At 41.1% G+C, this 18736-nt stretch overlaps 1 protein-coding gene across 1 annotated transcript in view; it reads left to right on the top strand.

Annotated features, from left to right (window-relative positions):
- The window catches only part of ercc5 (excision repair cross-complementation group 5), a 130716-nt gene that overhangs the window by 43467 nt on the left and 68513 nt on the right, over positions 1–18736 (top strand). Inside the window, exons 5-9 of the mRNA XM_080198022.1 lie at positions 472–576; positions 2393–2487; positions 8080–8212; positions 9247–9330; positions 17698–17794. Of these exons, the coding sequence (XP_080054148.1) occupies positions 472–576; positions 2393–2487; positions 8080–8212; positions 9247–9330; positions 17698–17794 (514 nt within the window). The remainder of the gene's footprint in view (positions 1–471; positions 577–2392; positions 2488–8079; positions 8213–9246; positions 9331–17697; positions 17795–18736) is intronic.

Raw genomic sequence — 18736 nt, 5'->3', positions numbered from 1 at the left:
TCCTACCCCAGCACATCTCCATGTAAACTCAGGGGATGTCACAATTTTCTTAAATTTCTTCTCTCCTACCTTCCTCTTCAAGAATGGTATTCTCAAGGGTGTCAGATGCACAGGAAAAACAAAATGGATATAGGGAAGAAATTCATCACTGGAGACTTCTTAATGGACAGTTTCATAATCTCAATACATTTGCGATTTCCTGTTTCATTCCAACATGGCAAATTATGATTTTATAAAATTCAAAGCAGAAATGGACCAGATATGCATATTTAAAAAAGAGTAAATCATACTATTTTCTAGTAAAGATCATTCTTTGAGAATAGCATAAGCCAATATCCAACCACACATCTAGCTGCTTTTCAGTAGAAATAAAGTCTACTTTGTTGCTGGTTGAAAACATCATATTCCAAAAGGATAGACAGGTGTTGCTGTTTAAGATGGTGTAAAGATTTATTGTGATGTTTTCCACAGTCTTCCACCAATTACGCAGGAGGAAGCTTTACATATCTTGGGTTTCCACCAGCCCTATGAAGACATTAGATTTGGACCCTTTACTGGAAACGCAACACTTATGAGGTAAGTCATAGAAAGCTGATCAGCACTTTTTATATTATCATTGTAGCAAAATAAATTTCTTTTCATGATTCACTGCATGACAATTTTTCATGAAACGATTTACTGGTTCTGCTCCTCATCGGCTATACTATAGTTATTTTTTTTATGGTACTCCCAAGTGGCAAAGCAGAAAGATGATCCAGATGTCATTAAAACTAAGAACAAACCTATCTGACTGATAACCGCGCTCTTCATATTATACGTTTTTCCATTTTTTTAACCCAGTAGTGTTGTTTTTGCTCTAATGACAGTTTGCTCAGTAATCACATTCATTAACTTGAAAAGGTGGTCATTACCTTGCTTCAATATTTAGAAACATGAAACAGTTGTTAAAAACTTTAAGTGAATACACATAGGTAGTCAGGTCCACGTAAATTGATGCATGAACAAATCTGAATTCTAAACATACTCCTTACAAGAAACACGGTATGCACCTATTTGTTAAAGGCACTGTATCATCACAGTACTGGATCTTGTGGTGGCAATCGACTAACTTGAGATGATAGTTTGTGCCTTGGTGATCAACTCTATATTAAGCATTGCCTGGTGTGGCTGATGAACTTCACTCTGTAATGGCAATCTCTTCCATATATGCTGCAAAGGAAGACAGAGAGCAGAGAAGGTGCACAATTTTCTGACTTTTTTTCTCTGGGCCCTCTTCTCAGCCCAAAGCTTTTCGTATCTGCTTGTCTCTTCCAAGCCTCCAGCGGTCAGCAGTAGTCTCTAAATTGGCATAGTCAATATCACAAAAAAATCCTGATCTTCACACCTCGCTTGCAGTTATCATTGTAGCAAAAGTAAGGATGCCCAGGAGGTCATGACCTAGTGGCCAATTTGTTATACGGAAGGTCTTTGGATATATGTCTTCCATGATTTGATTAATGTAGCCAGCCCATTGTGGTTCAGCACAGGAACTGAATGGGTCTTGCCTCTCTCCCCCCTGCCATGTAAGTCTTAGGATCCCCTTGAGAAGCATCGGGAGTTCTTCCTGTGCCCACAACATAAGCAATGGAGTTCCTCCTCCCTCAGCACACCTTTGCAGTTGAGGGGGCACTCTTTCCCCACCCACGTAGGCATCAGCCTCTCCCAACAATCATTAGGGGAACCCCTTCCATGCGGCTGCCTATCGGTCCCAGCCTTGGCACTGCCTTTTGACTCAGATTGGCACAGTGCATTTCCTGATTCTCTCTGATGGTGAACATGGGCTGAAAATCACCCCCTTTTGTTTTGTATTATGTTTACAGGTGATGTCATTTAATTGAGTCATTTTTGTGATTGAACTTTAAAATTAATTTCCAGTTATAAGAAATAAGCGGGTAACACCTTCGCAATACCCAAATTTAATTCATGGTGATTTTAACTTGCTGTGCACAAATCGGTTGCTGGTTTTGTTCATATAAAAATAATTGTGTTCAATAATTATTTAAGATGTTTTTCAGAGCTATAATAACACATGGTGTAAATGCAAATATATTTACTAATTCCAGGGAACATCTTTATCTAATGAATGCTCTGGCAGAATAGTTGTGATCGAAGAAAATGTGTTATGAGAACCACAAAAGGTGCATAACACAAGTTTTGATTTACTGTGTTGGAATGTGCCCTGTAGCAAAGATACATTTGAAAAAAGACCATTGTAACCCATCTGGCCACTGTCAGATAAATGTTTACATCATGCCATTAGTCTAAAAATTCTCTGACCAAAATTAAACCAAATTAATTTAGATTTAAATGATTACTAAAATTTTACTTCTCCTTTTTCTTTGTCTTTTCACAGATGGTTCAGGCAGCTTAATGAGCATTTTCATATGAGAGGCTGTTCCTATGTGCTGTACAAACCCCACGGGAAAAATAGAACAGCTGGAGAAACTGGTACATGAAACGCATTGTTGCTTTATTAAAATATTCATGAATCTAATAATGACTGCATGAGCTTACTGAAGTTTTAAAATGTGTATATGCTTGCATTATGCAACATTTATAAAATTGTGTCCAATAGGAAAATAAACTATCAATTTTTCATCAAAGGGAGGGATATTGATCTCACAAATGGAATATTTTTCACTTTTACTACCCTATGTGAATCTGTGATCAGGCATAGTATGGGATGGATGTGAATTTGACGAGAGAAAAATAGAAAACAACAAAACAATGGGGATAGAGGTTACAATCTAAAATTGATTAACTTAATGTTTAGTCCAGAAGACTGTGAAATGCCCAGTCAGAAGTGAGGTGTTGTTGCTTGAACTAACATTGAACTTCATGGGAACACTGCTGGGAACTCAGATTCATGTGTGTGAACTAAACAGGTGTTCTGTAAACTGGTCATCCAATTTGCATTGGTCTCTACAATATTGAAGAGGGCACAGCATGAGCACCAAATACAATATATTAAACTAAAAGAATACTAGTAAATCACAGTTTCACTTGGAAGGACTGTTTGGGGCCTTGGAAGTGAGAAGGGAGGAGTTGAAAGGGCAAGTGTGCAGCCCCTAACTTGCAGGAAAAGGTTCCATAATAAGTGGAGCAGTCGCTGGAGATGATTGAAGACTAGTCACGAAAGAAAATCGTCCCATTGGAATGCTGAAAGGGTGGGGAATATGTCTTTGGTGGTGGCATTTTGCTGGATGTGGTGCAGAAATGGTAGAAGATATCAGTTGAATACAAAGCCTGGCAGGATGGAATGTGAAGATGAGGGGAACGCTATCATAATTTGGGCATTGTGGGGAAGGGATGAGAGCCAACGTGCATGAAGTAAATCCGATGCAGTTAATGACATTGCCATCCATAGTGGGGGGAATTCTGAGTTGAGGAAAAAGAAAGGTAAATTAGAAATGCTAATACAGAAAATGGCATCATGGGAACAGATGTGACTGAGAAAGTGGGAGAATGAAATACTTGCTTACAGAAAGCAAGGTATGAGCAAGTATGGTGAAGGTAGTTATGGAAATCAGTGAGCTAATAGTGAGCTTTGGTCACTAGCCTTCCACAAAAACGGACACAGTCAAGGAAAGGAAGAGCAGATTGCGAGATGGACCTTGTGACAGCAAGAGTAGGGTGGAAATTGGAAGCAAAATTGTGATAAAAGTTTTCCAGTTCAGGTTGAAAGCAGAAGACTACACAAATAAAGTTGTCAATTTACCAGAAAAGAAGGTTAAGGAAAGACCTTGAGAAGGTCTGGAACATATAGAGTGTGGTTTTCCTGCCACAGTATGCTGTTCGAGTTGCACAGCAGGACAGGAAATTGAAGCAGGAGGTCAAAAATGGAAATCGTGTCGAACATCTGGCCATGCACGATCTTCCCGGGTCGTTTTTTTCTGACATAATCACCTCATGCTGCGGAACAGCGTGAGGCTGATTACAGTACTCATTCCCTCATTTCAGTCTAGTTAGTGAGCCCAGGATGGTATTGTCCAGGCTCACTTATGTTTTCGACCCAGCTGGTGGAGATCTACACCAGTGGGATTCAAGTATGATCCCTGACAAAGGGCACCAGGTGCGATGGCCTCACTGGTGGGACCGGAGACATTTGAGGTTCCCTGGGAGGTCAGAAATAAGGGTGCAGTGCCTCTTGGGCAATGCCAACCTGGCACTGCCAGCCTAATACACTGGCAGTGCCCACCAAGCTCTGGGTAGTGCCAAGGGGGTGGAACCTGAGGAGGCAGGACCTCAGGGGCAGGGCCAGATGGGGTGGAACCAGATGGTAGGAGGTAGGGGGGTGAGGGAAAAGGATAATACTGCACAGGTGATGGGGCTGGTAAATGGAGGCTGTGGCTGGCCATCAGGAGGTCGGCCATCACAGTGGGGTGATGAGTGGGCTGCAGTGCTGTCCGGAGGGAGGGGGGATCGGAGCCAATGCCCAGAGTGAGGACTGGCCTCTGTGTTGCACAGTGTGCCATAAATTAATTTAACTAAGCTCACCCAAAAAACTGAACGTGAAGCCATTGTTACTAAGATTATCATTGACCCTATTTCCTCTGGAAAACTTCATGCAAGTCTTCCAAACTCATCGTCCCATTGGTCACTTAGAATATTTGGGAGGAAATCATGCCCATAATGTTCCACATATCCCATAAAAGGGCCATTGTAGTTAAAACCCATGCAACTTTCCACAATGAGATATTTCATTTGGAGAAAGCCTTTGGAATTAAATGGTTGTTCAATGTGGGAACAAGTGCAGCAGGTGGATGGAGATGTGACGGATGGAGGCTGGTTGGGCATCCATTCAAAGATGAAGCAGGGAATCCTTAAATCGTAATGGTGTAGAAAATGTTTATGTCCATGGTGAAAAGGGGTCAGTTAACGTCAAGAAACTGGAAACTGTTAAAAGTGACCGAGGGCACCGGAAGAGTCATGGATGCAAGTGAGAAGAGATAAGACAAGGGGAAAATAAGCAAGACAAAATGAGATAAAACCAGTTCAGTGGAGCAGGAACAGACTGAAACAAATGGTCTACAGTCATGTTTGTTGAACTTTGCAGGGAGGTAGAAGCAGGCTTTTAATTATTGGGCACGATGAGCTTGGAAGCAAGATTTCGAGAGGAGATTGGTTCCAACATTGTCATTGACCGTATGGCTTGTTGTTCAGTGGTGGGAGTCATGGTCCAGGAGGAGATAGGAGGAAGAGAGTTGGTATGAAACCTCCACTAGATGGAAGTCAGTATACCAAATAGTCAGCAGGTATGATGACAGTTTTTTAGATCGGACCCAAGAGAACAGAGTGCTGCAAGTTCAGAGGGAGCTAGGTTAAAGTGAGTGAGGGAAGCAGAGAAGTTTGGATGGTTGATCTCATGGCAGTGGTTTTCAGTTAAAAGTGGAGGGAGAATCCTGAACACAGCTACAAGGGTCCTTAGGAGATCTCAGTGCCTGACTGAGGACTAAGGTTGATCGGATTTCTGGTGCAGAGCTGTATAATTTATGCAAATCCTTATTTTAATGTATTTTACCTATCATTAGCAGACCTGGGACTGAAGTCTCTGGCTCACTAGAATTCTCCCCTAGCAGGAGTGTTTCACTCCAGCAGGGTTAACAATAGCTCTGCACTTGCTTGGGGAGCCGAGGCCAGCGATGAGGGGTCGCAGGGCTGGCTGGCAATCGGCAGGCTGGCAGTACAGGCTACTGTGTATGCACCGATCTTGGCGCTGACAGATCGGTGCATGTGCAGTGACCCGCTCAGTGCTATGCTGGCGGGAATAGCTCTGCCCACTGATTTTTAATGAGATTCACACTAGTGCACTCTGCAGTGCACAGTGTGTGGGAGATTCATTTTGAAAATCCCGCTGAATAAACCAGCGGGATTTGCTCCAGTTTTCACAAAGTCAACACTTGGAATTTTTTTTGTAAGAATCGTTCCTTAGATTTATATTCCAGATTTTTTTCAAAATTGAATTTAAATTCCACCAGTTGGGATCATGGGATTTGAACCCATTGTTGACCCTCAAACTAGGGTTCAACTGACCATGACGGACAAAGAGACACAAACAAGAGATATTCATACACAACTCTTTTATTATTGTTTAAAAACACTTGATAAACACTAAATTGTTCTATTTTCACATAAATCATTTGTTAAACTACTTGTTATCTGTTTAAAACATCCAGTAGACACTGAACTGCCCTTTACATCATTTGTTAGAATACTATTTGTTAGATATAATGAATCACAAGATTCAGCTTAAGTAATACCCGTGGCAAGGTGAGATGACTAGACTTCCTTCAATGGATTGTCATCTTCTGAGTCCTGAACTTGGGGCAGTCTTCTTGTGTAATGATTGATACCGCAGCCTCGCTGCTGAGCCTGTTAACTTCTCTGTTTTATCCAGTTTCTTCCAGCATTGAGAAAGTTATTTTGCCAGATATATAGATGACTTGTTTCCTCAATGCTAGCTTGCAAAAACAACGCACATCTGCTGGTCTTGCTCTCTTTATCTGTTTTCGTCTACATTTTTTAAGCAACCGCAGCAATTTCATGTTGAGTACATTTTATCACATGCTTGTGAAACAAGCTGTTTCACAGATCTTATGGTGTGTAAGGTTGACTACTTTCCCCATCATGTTTTACATAAGTTTAGCTGTTGGCAATCAGCTACAAAAAGCTTTAGATCTGGCTATAACATACCCTAGGACATTAACCTGGGCCTCTGGATTACTGTTTGAGTGACATTACCATACACCACATTCTCCCTGTTTTTGATCCTTTCTCTCTTTCACTGACATAAAGTCACTCGCATTTCCAACTCATCCTTGTTGAGATGAGGAGTCATCGACCTGACACATCAACTCTATTTCTTTTTCCACAAATGCTGCACGATTTGATGAGTATTTCCAGCATCTTGTTTATATTTCAGACTTCCTGCATCTATGATATTTTGCTTTTGTAAATTTTTCTATGTTCTTGCACTGTACATTGAAAATTCACAGCTACGCCATATCCTGCTTTCAATATCAGCTGCCTTTGTGTTGAGCTTCGCTGGAACATTGCAGCAGGCCAAGGACAGACATGTGGGCCTGGGAGCAGGATCTCATTTTTCCTGCTAGGTACATTACAGCCTTCCAGTCTCAGCCTCAAATTCAACAACTTCAGATGATTAGCTCCACTCACCTTGACCCCTTTGTTTTCATTTGATTTATTTTTAACTGTTCTGTATCTTTTATTTCTTTCTTGTCTTCCTTTATTTTTCTTTCTGCCCCACTCTCTGCTACTATTTTATCCCCCTTTCCTTACCTTCCCCCCTTTGCTTCACCTTTCCTCCTCTTTTCCTCAATTTTACCTCTCTTCCCACCCAAATCCTTCCCCCAAATATTCATCTGTCACAGTTTACCTTCTGATTTTGGCTGATCTGCCGTTTGGCTATTCACGCCTTTCTTTCTCTCTATGGGCTGCCATTAGCTGCCTTTCCCCTTGTTTTTGCGGCTATGACTCATCTTTCATTCCCACACAGTACAAATATCTCCCACTTTATATGCCTTTTAGTTTTGACAAAGGGTCATCTGGACTTGAAACATCAGCTCTTTTCTCTCCTTACAGATGCTGCCAGACCTGCTGAGATTTTCCAGCGTTTTCTCTTTTGGTTTCAGATTCCAGCATCCGCAGCAATTTGCTTTTGCCTTCTCAATGTGTTGACTTCTGGTGGGTGCAGTTCTGCATGCACTGTTCAGTGTCTTGTGTAACTGCCAATTATTCATGTGCTGAGGGACGTCAATATACATTCAAGTGCACTCCCAAAAATAATTTATTATTAGGCTCAAGAATGGGAACTCCAGAGGATTATTATTTTTGCCTCTCCTTTCCTAAGCCAGGAATTATTGTATCCTTTTCATTACCCAAGCTGGCCTGATGATCACTATTTTGTCTTCCATATTTTGGCTATGACCAATATAATCTGTTGAAGCATAATAGCATCCGTTAAATTTGTGGCGAAGTGAATGTAGATCATGTAATATTTGATTTATGTTTACATTACAGCTGAAGGGGCATTAATGAAATTAACTCGAGGACTGAAGGATGAGTCTATGGCTTTTATCTACCATTGCCAGAATCATTACTTCTGTCCTATTGGATTTGAGGCAACCCCTTTAAAGGCATCCAAAGCATTTCGGTGAGTATGTATTTCTCATAACTGCATTGTTTCTTCCCTGGCCAGCATCTCAAAGCTGTTTTTGCGTGTGGATTTCAATGTTAGACTGCCAGAAAGTGCTGATTTTATTTAATTTTAATCATTGGAACAGGAATAAGACAGCAGTTCTATCAAGAAAAAAGTTAAATATTGGCTTTTTCCACTGAATTGCAAATAAGTTTCCATAATGATTGATGTTTAAAATGTTTCAAATACAGATCATAATGTATTGCTAACATAGACAAGTTGTACATTTCAGGGAACTGAATTGGTCATATTGAATTAAATGGTACCATAAATATTGTGAAGAGGCAAAGTTTTTCAATTAATATACTAATTAACTAAAAATAAATGAACACATTTGCAGGCATTTTACTTGTACAGCGAGCCTCTTATTTACTATAATACTAAAATGTTAAGATACCTGCAATATGTTAATGACACAGTAAAGGTGGTTAAATTATTTTTCATGTGTAGTCATATATTTAAGCAAACATTTCATGTTCAAAATAACGTGTGCTGGTTCAACAAGTTCATGACACAGTATTCTATGTTTATCCTTTCATTACCCTTATCAGCACTAAAGAGGAATAAATCTTGAGCCTCTCTGCACAATTGTAATCTCGCATTTCCAGTAAATTCCTAATAAACCTATGATTCAGCTTTTCTATTTCTATGATTTGATTCCCCAAACTATATAGTATTCCAACAATGGCCCTATTAGGGAGTTATATAAGTTCTGTATTAGTTACTTGTTTTTATTTTGTGCTTCCATAATTAAAGCAAAATATTTGGTTTGCCTTTTTATGGTCTCATTTGTAGGGATGGCTGCTTTTTGATCCATTCAAAATCTTACTATTTAAAGTGTGTTTCGTTTTCCCCCATTTTTGATGCTAAATCTTTTATCATATTTTGTTTCTAAATTGAACAAAAGCAGTCACTTGTATGCCTGAAATTACTTGCAGAGGATAAAGGAGAAAACAAAATTCTGTGTTGTTTTTTGCCTTTGATAACAGAGGCAGGCTCCCCCTTGAAGAAATGGAATTTTGGATTTTAATAGGTGAACCAAGCAAGAAACATCCAGCTATTCACTGCAAGAAGTAAGTTTGACATTTAAACATTATGGTTACATTCCAAAAGTTGCCTGGTGGCACAGTTAGATAAAACACTGAGCATTTGAACCACACAATAGTAAGAACCAAGGTTTGATCACAGGTCAGTGCTCAGCTAGCTGTCTCAACAGGGTGAAGGATTTATGTTCTTAAGTGCTATCCAGTAACTGTATGCATAAACGTGTATCAAAAGAGGAGGAAATAGGGTTAAATCTGGTGATGTCTGCAGAAAAAGAGCCACATGACACACTGTCTCGTCTCAGAGAAAAAAATTGTACTTGAACAATAGAATAGCCTAATAGGAGCTATTTGTACAGAGAACCTCTTACAACTCCAATATTCCTCCTCTCTCTTAAAAGGGTGATCTCTTTTATTCTGAGACCATGATCCCATGTTCTAAGTTCCAGGGAAACCATTTTTTCAGCATTTATCCTATCAAATCACTGAAGAATTTTATATGTTTTGATTAAATCATCTCTCATTCTACTGAACTCCCAGGAATATATTCACTCCTCATTGGATGTTACCCAAATCCCAGAACCAGCCTAATGAGCTTTGTTAGACTCCCTCAACTTCTTCCAGGGAAAGTTTGTCCTCCTTTAGATAAGGAGGCCAAAACTGCACACACTGTTCTTGGTGTGATTTCACCAGTGCTCCGTATGACTGTAATAAGACATTTTCACCATTATACCTCAATCACTTTGTATGAAAAGCTAACATATCATTTGCCTTCTTGCATGTAAATGTTCATGATTCATGTCCAAGAATACCCAGTTCTCTCTCAATGCAAACACTTCCAAACCCTTCGCCATTCAAAAAGTCTAACAGTGGATAGCTTCAAATTGAATTCCATCTGTTATGGGACCCATTCATTCAACCTGTTGCAGTCCCTGCGTTAGCTTCATGAAATATTGTTCAGAACAGGGATTTCAGACCTTTACTGTCAAAAAGGATCAACTGAAACATTGAAAATGTAATATTTTTAATTCCACTTTGAGGATATGTCTCAGACAAGTGATGTCAACCACCATCAGCCTGACATCTCAATAATAATCAGTTCACTGACAAGTATCAATGTTTAGATGTCATAAAAGCCTACTACTGCAGGGGAATCTGGCAGATTTGTGTACCACTGTCATAAATAGAGTGACTACAGAACCAACATACTTCAAAATATCTGGTCTCTGGTTTCATAAGGCAATACAGCTTGAAAATATATTTTCTGATAGTTTAATGCAGAATGCACAACAAGAACCTCAGCTTTAATGTAAAGTGGGGGTGTGTGTGTCTCCCTCTCGCTCTTTTTTTTTGGTAGATAGTTCTCATAGTATAGGAAAAAGTTTACTTTGGCTAATCCACCTAACCTACACATCTTTGGACACTAAGGGGCAATTTAACGTGGTGAACCCACCTAGCCTGCACATCTTTGGACTATGGGAGGAATGCCACACACACAATAGCTGCCAGAAAATTGCTTGTTATTTGAATACTCCAGAATTCTTGTGTAGCACTGCTGAAGAAATGCTTTCTCAATTGTAGCTGGTATTTACGTACATGTTTCTAAATATTAGGAGGGAAATAGAAAACAATATTAAAACTTGCGTGCAAAAATGGAACGGCGATAGTTATGGGGGATTTTAATATGCATATTGATTGGTTGACTCAAATTGGACGCGGTGGGCTTGAGGAAGAGTTCTTGGAATGCTGTCGGGATAGTTTCCTTGAACAGTATGTGACGGAATCTACGAGGGAGCGAGTTGTCTTAGATCTGGTACTGTGTAACGAAGCAGATAGAATTAGGGATGATCTTGTGAGGGATCCTCTTGGGATGAGTGATCACAATATGGTTGAATTTCTGATGCAGATGAAGAGTGAGAAAGTAGGGTCCCAAACCAGTGTCCTCTGCTGGAACAGAGGGGAGTATGATAAGATGAGGGTGGAATTGGCTAATATAGATTGGGGGCACACGTTGGTTGGTAGGACAGCTGAGGAACAGTGGAGGATTTTTAAGGAGACCTTTTTCAGTACTTAGCAGAAATATACTCCGATGGTAAAGAAGGACTGTAAGAAAGGGGTAACCAGCCATGGAAATTGAAGGAAATAAAGGAGATTATTAAATTAAAAGCCGATGCGTACAGAGTGGCCAAAAATGTGGGGAATTAGAAGATTGGGAAAGATTTAAAAAACAAAGAATGACTAAGAAAGCGATAAAGAAAGGAAAGGTAGAGTATGAAGCTAAACTAGCTCTAAATACAAGAAATAATAGTAAAAGTTTTTACAAATATATAAAGAGGAGGGGACTGGCTAGAGTGAATGTTGGATCCTTGGAGGACGGTTTCGTTAAGGGGAAGTCGTGTCTGACAAATTTATTGGAGTTCTATGAGGATGTGTCTAGGGCGGTGGATAGAGGAGAGCCGGTGGATGTGGTCTTTCTTGATTTTCAGAAGGCGTTTGACAAGGTACCTCAAGAGGTTATTGCAGAAGGTCAGGGGACATGGAGTTGGGGGTAGAGTGTTAGCGTGGATAGAGGATTGGTTGTCAAATAGGAGGCAGAGAGTGGGGGTTAATGGGTGCTATTCGGATTGGCGGATGGTGACTAGTGGAGTGCCCCAGGGGTCGGTGCTGGGGCCTTAGCTATTTACCATTTATATAGATGATCTGGAGGAGGGAACCAAGTGTATGGAGTTGAAATTTGCTGATGACACCAAGATTGGTGGAACAGCAAATTGCGCAGAGGGTGTGGAGAGTCTGCAGAAGGATCTAGATAGGCTGGGCGAATGGGCCAGGAACTGGCAAAAGGAATTTAATGTTGGCAAGTGCGAGGTGGTCCACTTTGGTAGGAATAATGGTAGGAAGGACTATTACTTACATGGTGAAAAACTGCAGCAGGCGACAGTACAGAGGGACCTCGGGGTCCTTGTGCATGAGTCGCAAAAACCCAGCCTGCAGGTGCAGCAGGTGGTCAGGAAGGCTAATGGGATGCTGGCCTTCATAGCGAGGGGGATTGAATATAAAAGTAGGGAGGTCTTGTTGCAGCTGTATAGGACATTGGTGAGGCCGCAGCTGGAGTACTGTGTGCAGTTTTGGTCGCCGCACTTACACAAGGATATTTTGGCCTTGGAGGGAGTGCAGAGGAGGTTTACTAGGCTGATACCAGAGTTGAGGGGGTTGAGCTATGAGGAGAGGCTGAATAAACTAGGCTTGTACCCGTTAGAGTTTAGAAGAATGAGGGGAGATCTCATTGAGACATATAAGATGATGAACGGGATGGATAGGATAGAGGTGGAGAGACTCTTCCCGCTCAGAAAGGACAGTAGGACTAGGGGGCACAGCCTCAAGATAAAGGGGGGGCGGTTTAGAACGGAGTTGAGGAGGAACTTCTTCACTCAAAGGGTGGTGAATCTCTGGAATTCTCTGCCCGTTGAAGTGGTGGAGGCTGTCTCGCTAAATATTTTTAAGACGTGGGTTGATGGGTTTTTGATAAGCGAGGGGATTAAGTGTTATGGGGAGAGGGCGGGAATGTGGAACTGAGCCACGACAGATCAGCCATGATCTTATTGAATGGCGGGGCAGGCTCGAGGGGCTAGATGGCCTACTCCTGCTCCTATTTCTTATGTTCTTTTGATTTCTGATAGACAAGGGAATTAAGGGTTATGCGGAGAAAGCGGGAAAGTGGAACTGATCCACTGCAGGTCAGCCATTACCTTATTGAACGGCAGGGCAGGCTCGAAGGGCTAGATGGCCTACTCCTGCTCCTATTTCTTATGTTCTTATAAAATAAAAATAGATTTTGTTCAGTCAAACTGTGTTTGGATTCTGTGCAACTTCCTGTGTGTATAATTTGCACTGTTTTATTATTCATGGAAAATGAAACTGGATTCATTAATAAAATTCAAGTGGGATTTTTTTTACTTTTAATGGCTAAATAGAATAATTTTACCTAACTTGTCAAGTGTACAATTTATAGGAATACATATTACTGTGAATATAATCCAGTGATAAGTAGATTGAATGATCAAATATTTATTTTCAAAAAAAATTGATTTAACTCAAACAGGATTGTTCTATTATCACCCCTTCAAACAAGAAAATACCAAAGCAAGAAATGTTTGTGCCAAGTTTAACTTCCATGGCCGTTATTAAACTTAGACAACTCAGATAATTTCACAATTCTTTGCAAGTTTTTTTCAATGCATGATTCTGAAACTGTTTCAAAATACTCTTTAAATTTAGTATGTTCTGATTTAAAACTTGCTGAAACAATTATCTTCTCATCTTTTTATCCTTCATCTCACATCACCTTACCACGTAGAGCAGATCATTTTGTGACCTTTTACATTTTGAAGTTTTGAACTGAAGAAAGGTCAGTCCACTGCCTCAAATTGGTTCTGCAATTTAGCATCATAAAGAACTCTAGTTCTAGTCTCTCTAATGTCAGATCTGGGGCCTTGCCAAAATGCACAAGGGAATATCCCTCTCAGAAGTTTACAGGTAAGAGTTTGCACAGCAATTGCACAGACATACTAACTTCCTAACATCCTCTGGGAAATAACCCTGTGGTGGGAACCATCAGAAAATGTGATTTAAATCTCTAACAGTGGCACAGTGGTTAGCACTGCTGCCACACAATGTCAGGGACCCAGGTTCAATTCCCAGCTTGGGTCACTATCTGTGTGGAGTTTGCACATTCTCTCTGTGTCTGCGTGGTTTTCTTTGGGTGCTCCAGTTTCTTCTCTCAGTCCAAAGATGTGCAGATTAGGTGAATTGGCCACGCTAAATTCTTAAGTAACTTAACTTTAGATTTATTTATTTATTTATTAGTCACAAGTAAGGCTTACATTAACACTACATTGAAGTTACTGTGAAATTCCCCTAGCTGCCAGAGTCCGGCACCTGTTCGGGTCAATGCACCTAACCAATACGGCTTTCAGAATATGGGAGGAAACCGGAGCACCTGGAGGAAACCCATGCAGTCAGAGGGAAAATATGCAAACTCCACACAGACAGTGATCCAAGCCAGGAATCGAACCCAGGTCCCTGGCGCCGTGAAGCAGCAGTGCTAACCACTGTGCTGCCTTGCTGCCCCAGTTCTCCCCCAGTGTACCCAAACAGGCGCAGGAGCGTGGCGACTAGGGGATTTTCAAACTAACTTCATTGCAGTGTGAATGTAAGTCTATTTGTGACAAATAAACTTTACTTTAACTTCAGATGGTTCCAGCAGAGTTATACCAATAGTTACTCCGAAAGGGTTAGAAGAATTTTGGGGGTGATTTTCCTAGCCCACTGAGCTGCTTTCGTAGCGCAGAGGGCCAGGAGACTCGAGCGGAGGCTGTTTCGCAAGTTCCCTGATGAATGTCATGGCTTCTGTGAGTCTCCGGCAGCCAGCTTTATGGCACCATCAGCTCCACGTTTGGAATCGTGGAACATTGGTATCGCTGGCTGGCCAGCCTTTATTGCCCATCCCTAGTTGGCCTTGAGAAAGTAGTGGTGAGCTGCCTTCTTGAATTGCTGCAGTTCGTGTGCTGTGGGTTGACCCACGATGCCGTTAGAGAGGGCATTCCAGGATTTTGACCCAGCAACTGCGAAGGAATAGCGATATGTTTTCGAGTCAGGATGGTGAGCGGCTTTGAGGGGAACTTGCAAGTGGTGGTGTTGCCATGTATCTGCTGCCCTTGACCTTCTAGAGGGAAATGGTTGTGGGTTTGGAAGGTGCTGTCTGCGGATCTTTGGTGAATTTCTGCAGCGCATCCTGTAGATATCTCACACTGCTGTATTGAGTTTCAGTAGTGGTGGGAGTTGATGTTTGTAGATGTACCAATCAAGCGGCTGCTTTGTCCTGGATGGTGTCAAGCTTCTTGAGTGTTGTTGGAGCTGCACCCATCCAGGCAAGTGGGGAGTATATCATCACATTCTGACTTGTGCCTTGTAGATGATGGATAGGCTTTGGGAAGTCAGGAGATGAGTTACTTGCCACAGTATTCCTAGTCTCTGAGCTGCTCTTGTAACAACTGTGTTTATGTGGTGAGGCCATTTACGTTTTCGGTCAATGGTAACCCCAAGGATGTTGAAAGTGGGGGATTTAGTGATAATATCACCACTGAATTTCAAGGGATGGTGGTTAGAGTTTCTCTTATTAGTGACGCTCATTGCCTGGCATTTGTGTGAGTCGGATGTTACTTGCCATTTGTCAGCTCAAGTCTGGATATTGTCCAGATCTTGTTGCAGTTGAACATGGACTGCTTCAGTGTCTGAGGAGTCATGAATGGTGCTGAACATTGTGCAGTCATTGGCAAATATCCCTACTCCTGACTTTACGACGGAGGGAAGGTCGTTGATGAAGCAGCGGACAATGGTTTGGCACAGGACACTACCTTGAGAGACTCCTGCAGAGATGTTAACACTCCAGCCAATTCGATTAACCCCACAAGAAACAGTTGGAGACACTGGATGCTGAAATGGCAATGGGACTGATATCATTCTGGCAATAGTACTGAAGACTTGTGCTCTGGAACTTGTCACTCCCCCCAGCCAAACTCTTCCTGTACAGTTACAACACTGGTATCTATCCAACAATGTTGTAAATCGCCCAGGTAAGTCCTGTGTACAAAAAGCAGGACAAATGCAACCTGGCCAATTACTGCCCAAACTGATGATAACACAACCTCCACAACCATCTTCCTATGTACCAAGTATGGCTCCAACCCACGGAGAGTTTGTCCCCGATACCCATTGATTCCAGTTTTACTAGGGCTCCTTGATGCCACACATGGTTGAATGTGGCCTTGATGTCAAGGGCTGTCACTCTTGCCTCACTTGTGGAATTCAGCTGTTTCATTCATGTTTGAATCAAGCTGTAATAACGTCAGAATCTGAGTGACCCTAATGAAACCCAAACTGGGCATCACTGAGCAGGTTATTGCTGACCAGGTGCTGCTTGATAGCACAGTTGATGACCCTTTCCATCACTTTACTGATGATTGAGAGTAGATTAATTGGCCAGATTGCATTTGTCCTGCTTTTTGTGTACAGGACATACCTGGGCAATTTTCCACATTGTCGGGTAGCTAAGTGTTGTGGCTGTATTTGAAGAGCTTAGCTGGGTAAATGACAAGTTCTGGAGCACAAGTCTTCAGTATTATTGCCAGAATATTATCAAGGCCCATTGTCTTTGCAGCATCCAGTGCCTCCAACTGTTTCTTGATATCACATGGAATGGATCATTTTGGCTGGAGACTGGCATCTGATTTGCTGGGGACCACTGAAGGAGGCCTCTTCTAACTTCTGGTTAATTATTGTCAACACCCAGACCAATTCCTGCATTGGACATCACCCCATACCCTCAACTACCACCCCAGGCCTTACCCCCACCCCCCTGTCTGATCAGCAGAAATGATGCTGAAGCTGTTTTGTGAAATTGATAATTGTTCTCTTACTTCAAAAGAGAACCTGAAGGACTTCTATGGAGCTTTGCAAAAATGTTAGCATTGCTGGCTGCTTTCAAGTAAAATCATTATTTCCTATATTACAATTGTGACTACACTCCAAAAGTACTTCATTGACTGTAAAGTTCTTTGCAATACCCTGCTGCCAGGAAACATGGTATATAAATGCAAGTTTTTTTCTAAAAGAAATTAGTTCCAAATTTCCCAAATGAGACTGGAACCATTGTATGTCTATTTCTTTGTATCTCTATTGGTTATTCAATTTAAAATTTAAATGTATTTAACTGAATATTTTAAGCTATGCTTTGAGTACAGAAAAGGTTTACAAAAATGGTTCCAGTGATGAGAAACTTAAGTTACAAAGATACATTGGGGAGATTGGAACTGCTGTCCTTGGAGAGGAGAAGACAGAGAAGATTTGATAAAGGTTTTCAAAATCATGAGGCTAGATAGAGAAAAATTGTTCCTGCTCATAAAAGGATTGAGAATGAGACAGTATAGATTTAAAAGAAGCAAATGCCATGTGAGAACCACACAGTGAGTAGTTGTGGTCTGGAATACACTGCCTGGAAGTGTGGCGGAGGCAAGTTCAATTGAGGCATTCTACAGGGCATTGGATGATTATTTGAATCGAACAATTTGTAGGGGCATGAGGAAAAGGCTGGAGAATGGCACAGTCATAATACTCATTCATCAAGCCAATGCAGACATGGACCGAATGACCTCCTTCTACACTAACAGTTGTGATTGTGTAATTGCGAACATTGTGGAACTATTTCAGTTAGTGTTGAGATAATTTCAAGTTCGGCTAATTTCTTAAAAAGATATAGATTTTTTTTTGCAGTTCCTGCAAATTATCCAGGATTGCAATAATTGTGTATCTGCTAATACAATGACTTATTTCTAACTTTAGGTGGGCAGATATTGTGACAGATCTCAACACTCAGAATCCTGAATACCTTGACATTCGAAATTCTGAAAAGGGTATACAGTACAGAAAAACCAAAAAGGTATCAATGAAAGTTTTGGATGTCATTTTTTCAAAATTATTTGTAATGTCAAAAAAAAATTCAAAGTTTTGTACTCCTGCTGTGAATTCTAAGATTACTAACATGTACCACAACAGGACAGACTTTAACATGCATGGAATTGGATCATGTGAAATGGTATGTGGCCTCCAGGATCACTGTCCAGACAGCTGGATACAGAGTCTTGACTGCCCTACCCTTTGTAAGAAACAATTTGGATGTTCAATTTTGAGTCCCCGACTCAGTGCTGGGGTCTTTCAAGTCCCATTTGCTATTAGCAGAATCTTACGGTCCTGCCAAAGTCTATAACATTTTGCATGGCTTGCCCCATCCTGCCACTGGTGGGAGGTGAAGGTCAAATTCAGCAGGTCTGAAAGATCCCACTGTCAAGAATGGTCAGAAAAATCTCACCTATTATTTCAATAAATCAACCAGCTGGGTGAAAATTTGATTTAGAATAATCCTTGACCCATTTACTGATGTGTACCAAATAGAAGAACAGGGCTGAAATCACGATCAAACAGGTGGTTCACCCAGGACAAGGCTAGTTCATTGCACTTCGGGTGTGCTGACACCTGCGATGTCCCCAAATGCAGGATACTTGACTGCAAAATTTGTGGTGGAGAAAAATCAGCTTTTGAATGTGAAGAAATAAAAGGAGTAACTTCTGAAACACTCTAAACATGAGATTTTTGAGAGTACCAACAATGGAACTTGCTCTCCATACACTTTCTCTGACATGAATCTTATTTGTGTGTCTTTGGTGGAAGAAACATCAGTTTTGTCCCTGTTAGCATTTCCTTCTTTCTAAGATGCCTTTTGTGCAACACCTTAATTATTTTAGTGAAAATCACTCAGCAAGCAAATTCCAATAATTTGCAACTTTGAACTTGGGAATCAAACAGTACAACTATGTAAGCTACT

Source organism: Carcharhinus amblyrhynchos, chromosome 10 (genome assembly GCF_965287045.1).
Source record: "Carcharhinus amblyrhynchos chromosome 10, sCarAmb.v2.hapA, whole genome shotgun sequence".
Classification (NCBI taxonomy): Eukaryota; Metazoa; Chordata; class Chondrichthyes; order Carcharhiniformes; family Carcharhinidae; genus Carcharhinus; species Carcharhinus amblyrhynchos.
This window is presented reverse-complemented; position numbering and strand designations above follow the sequence as displayed.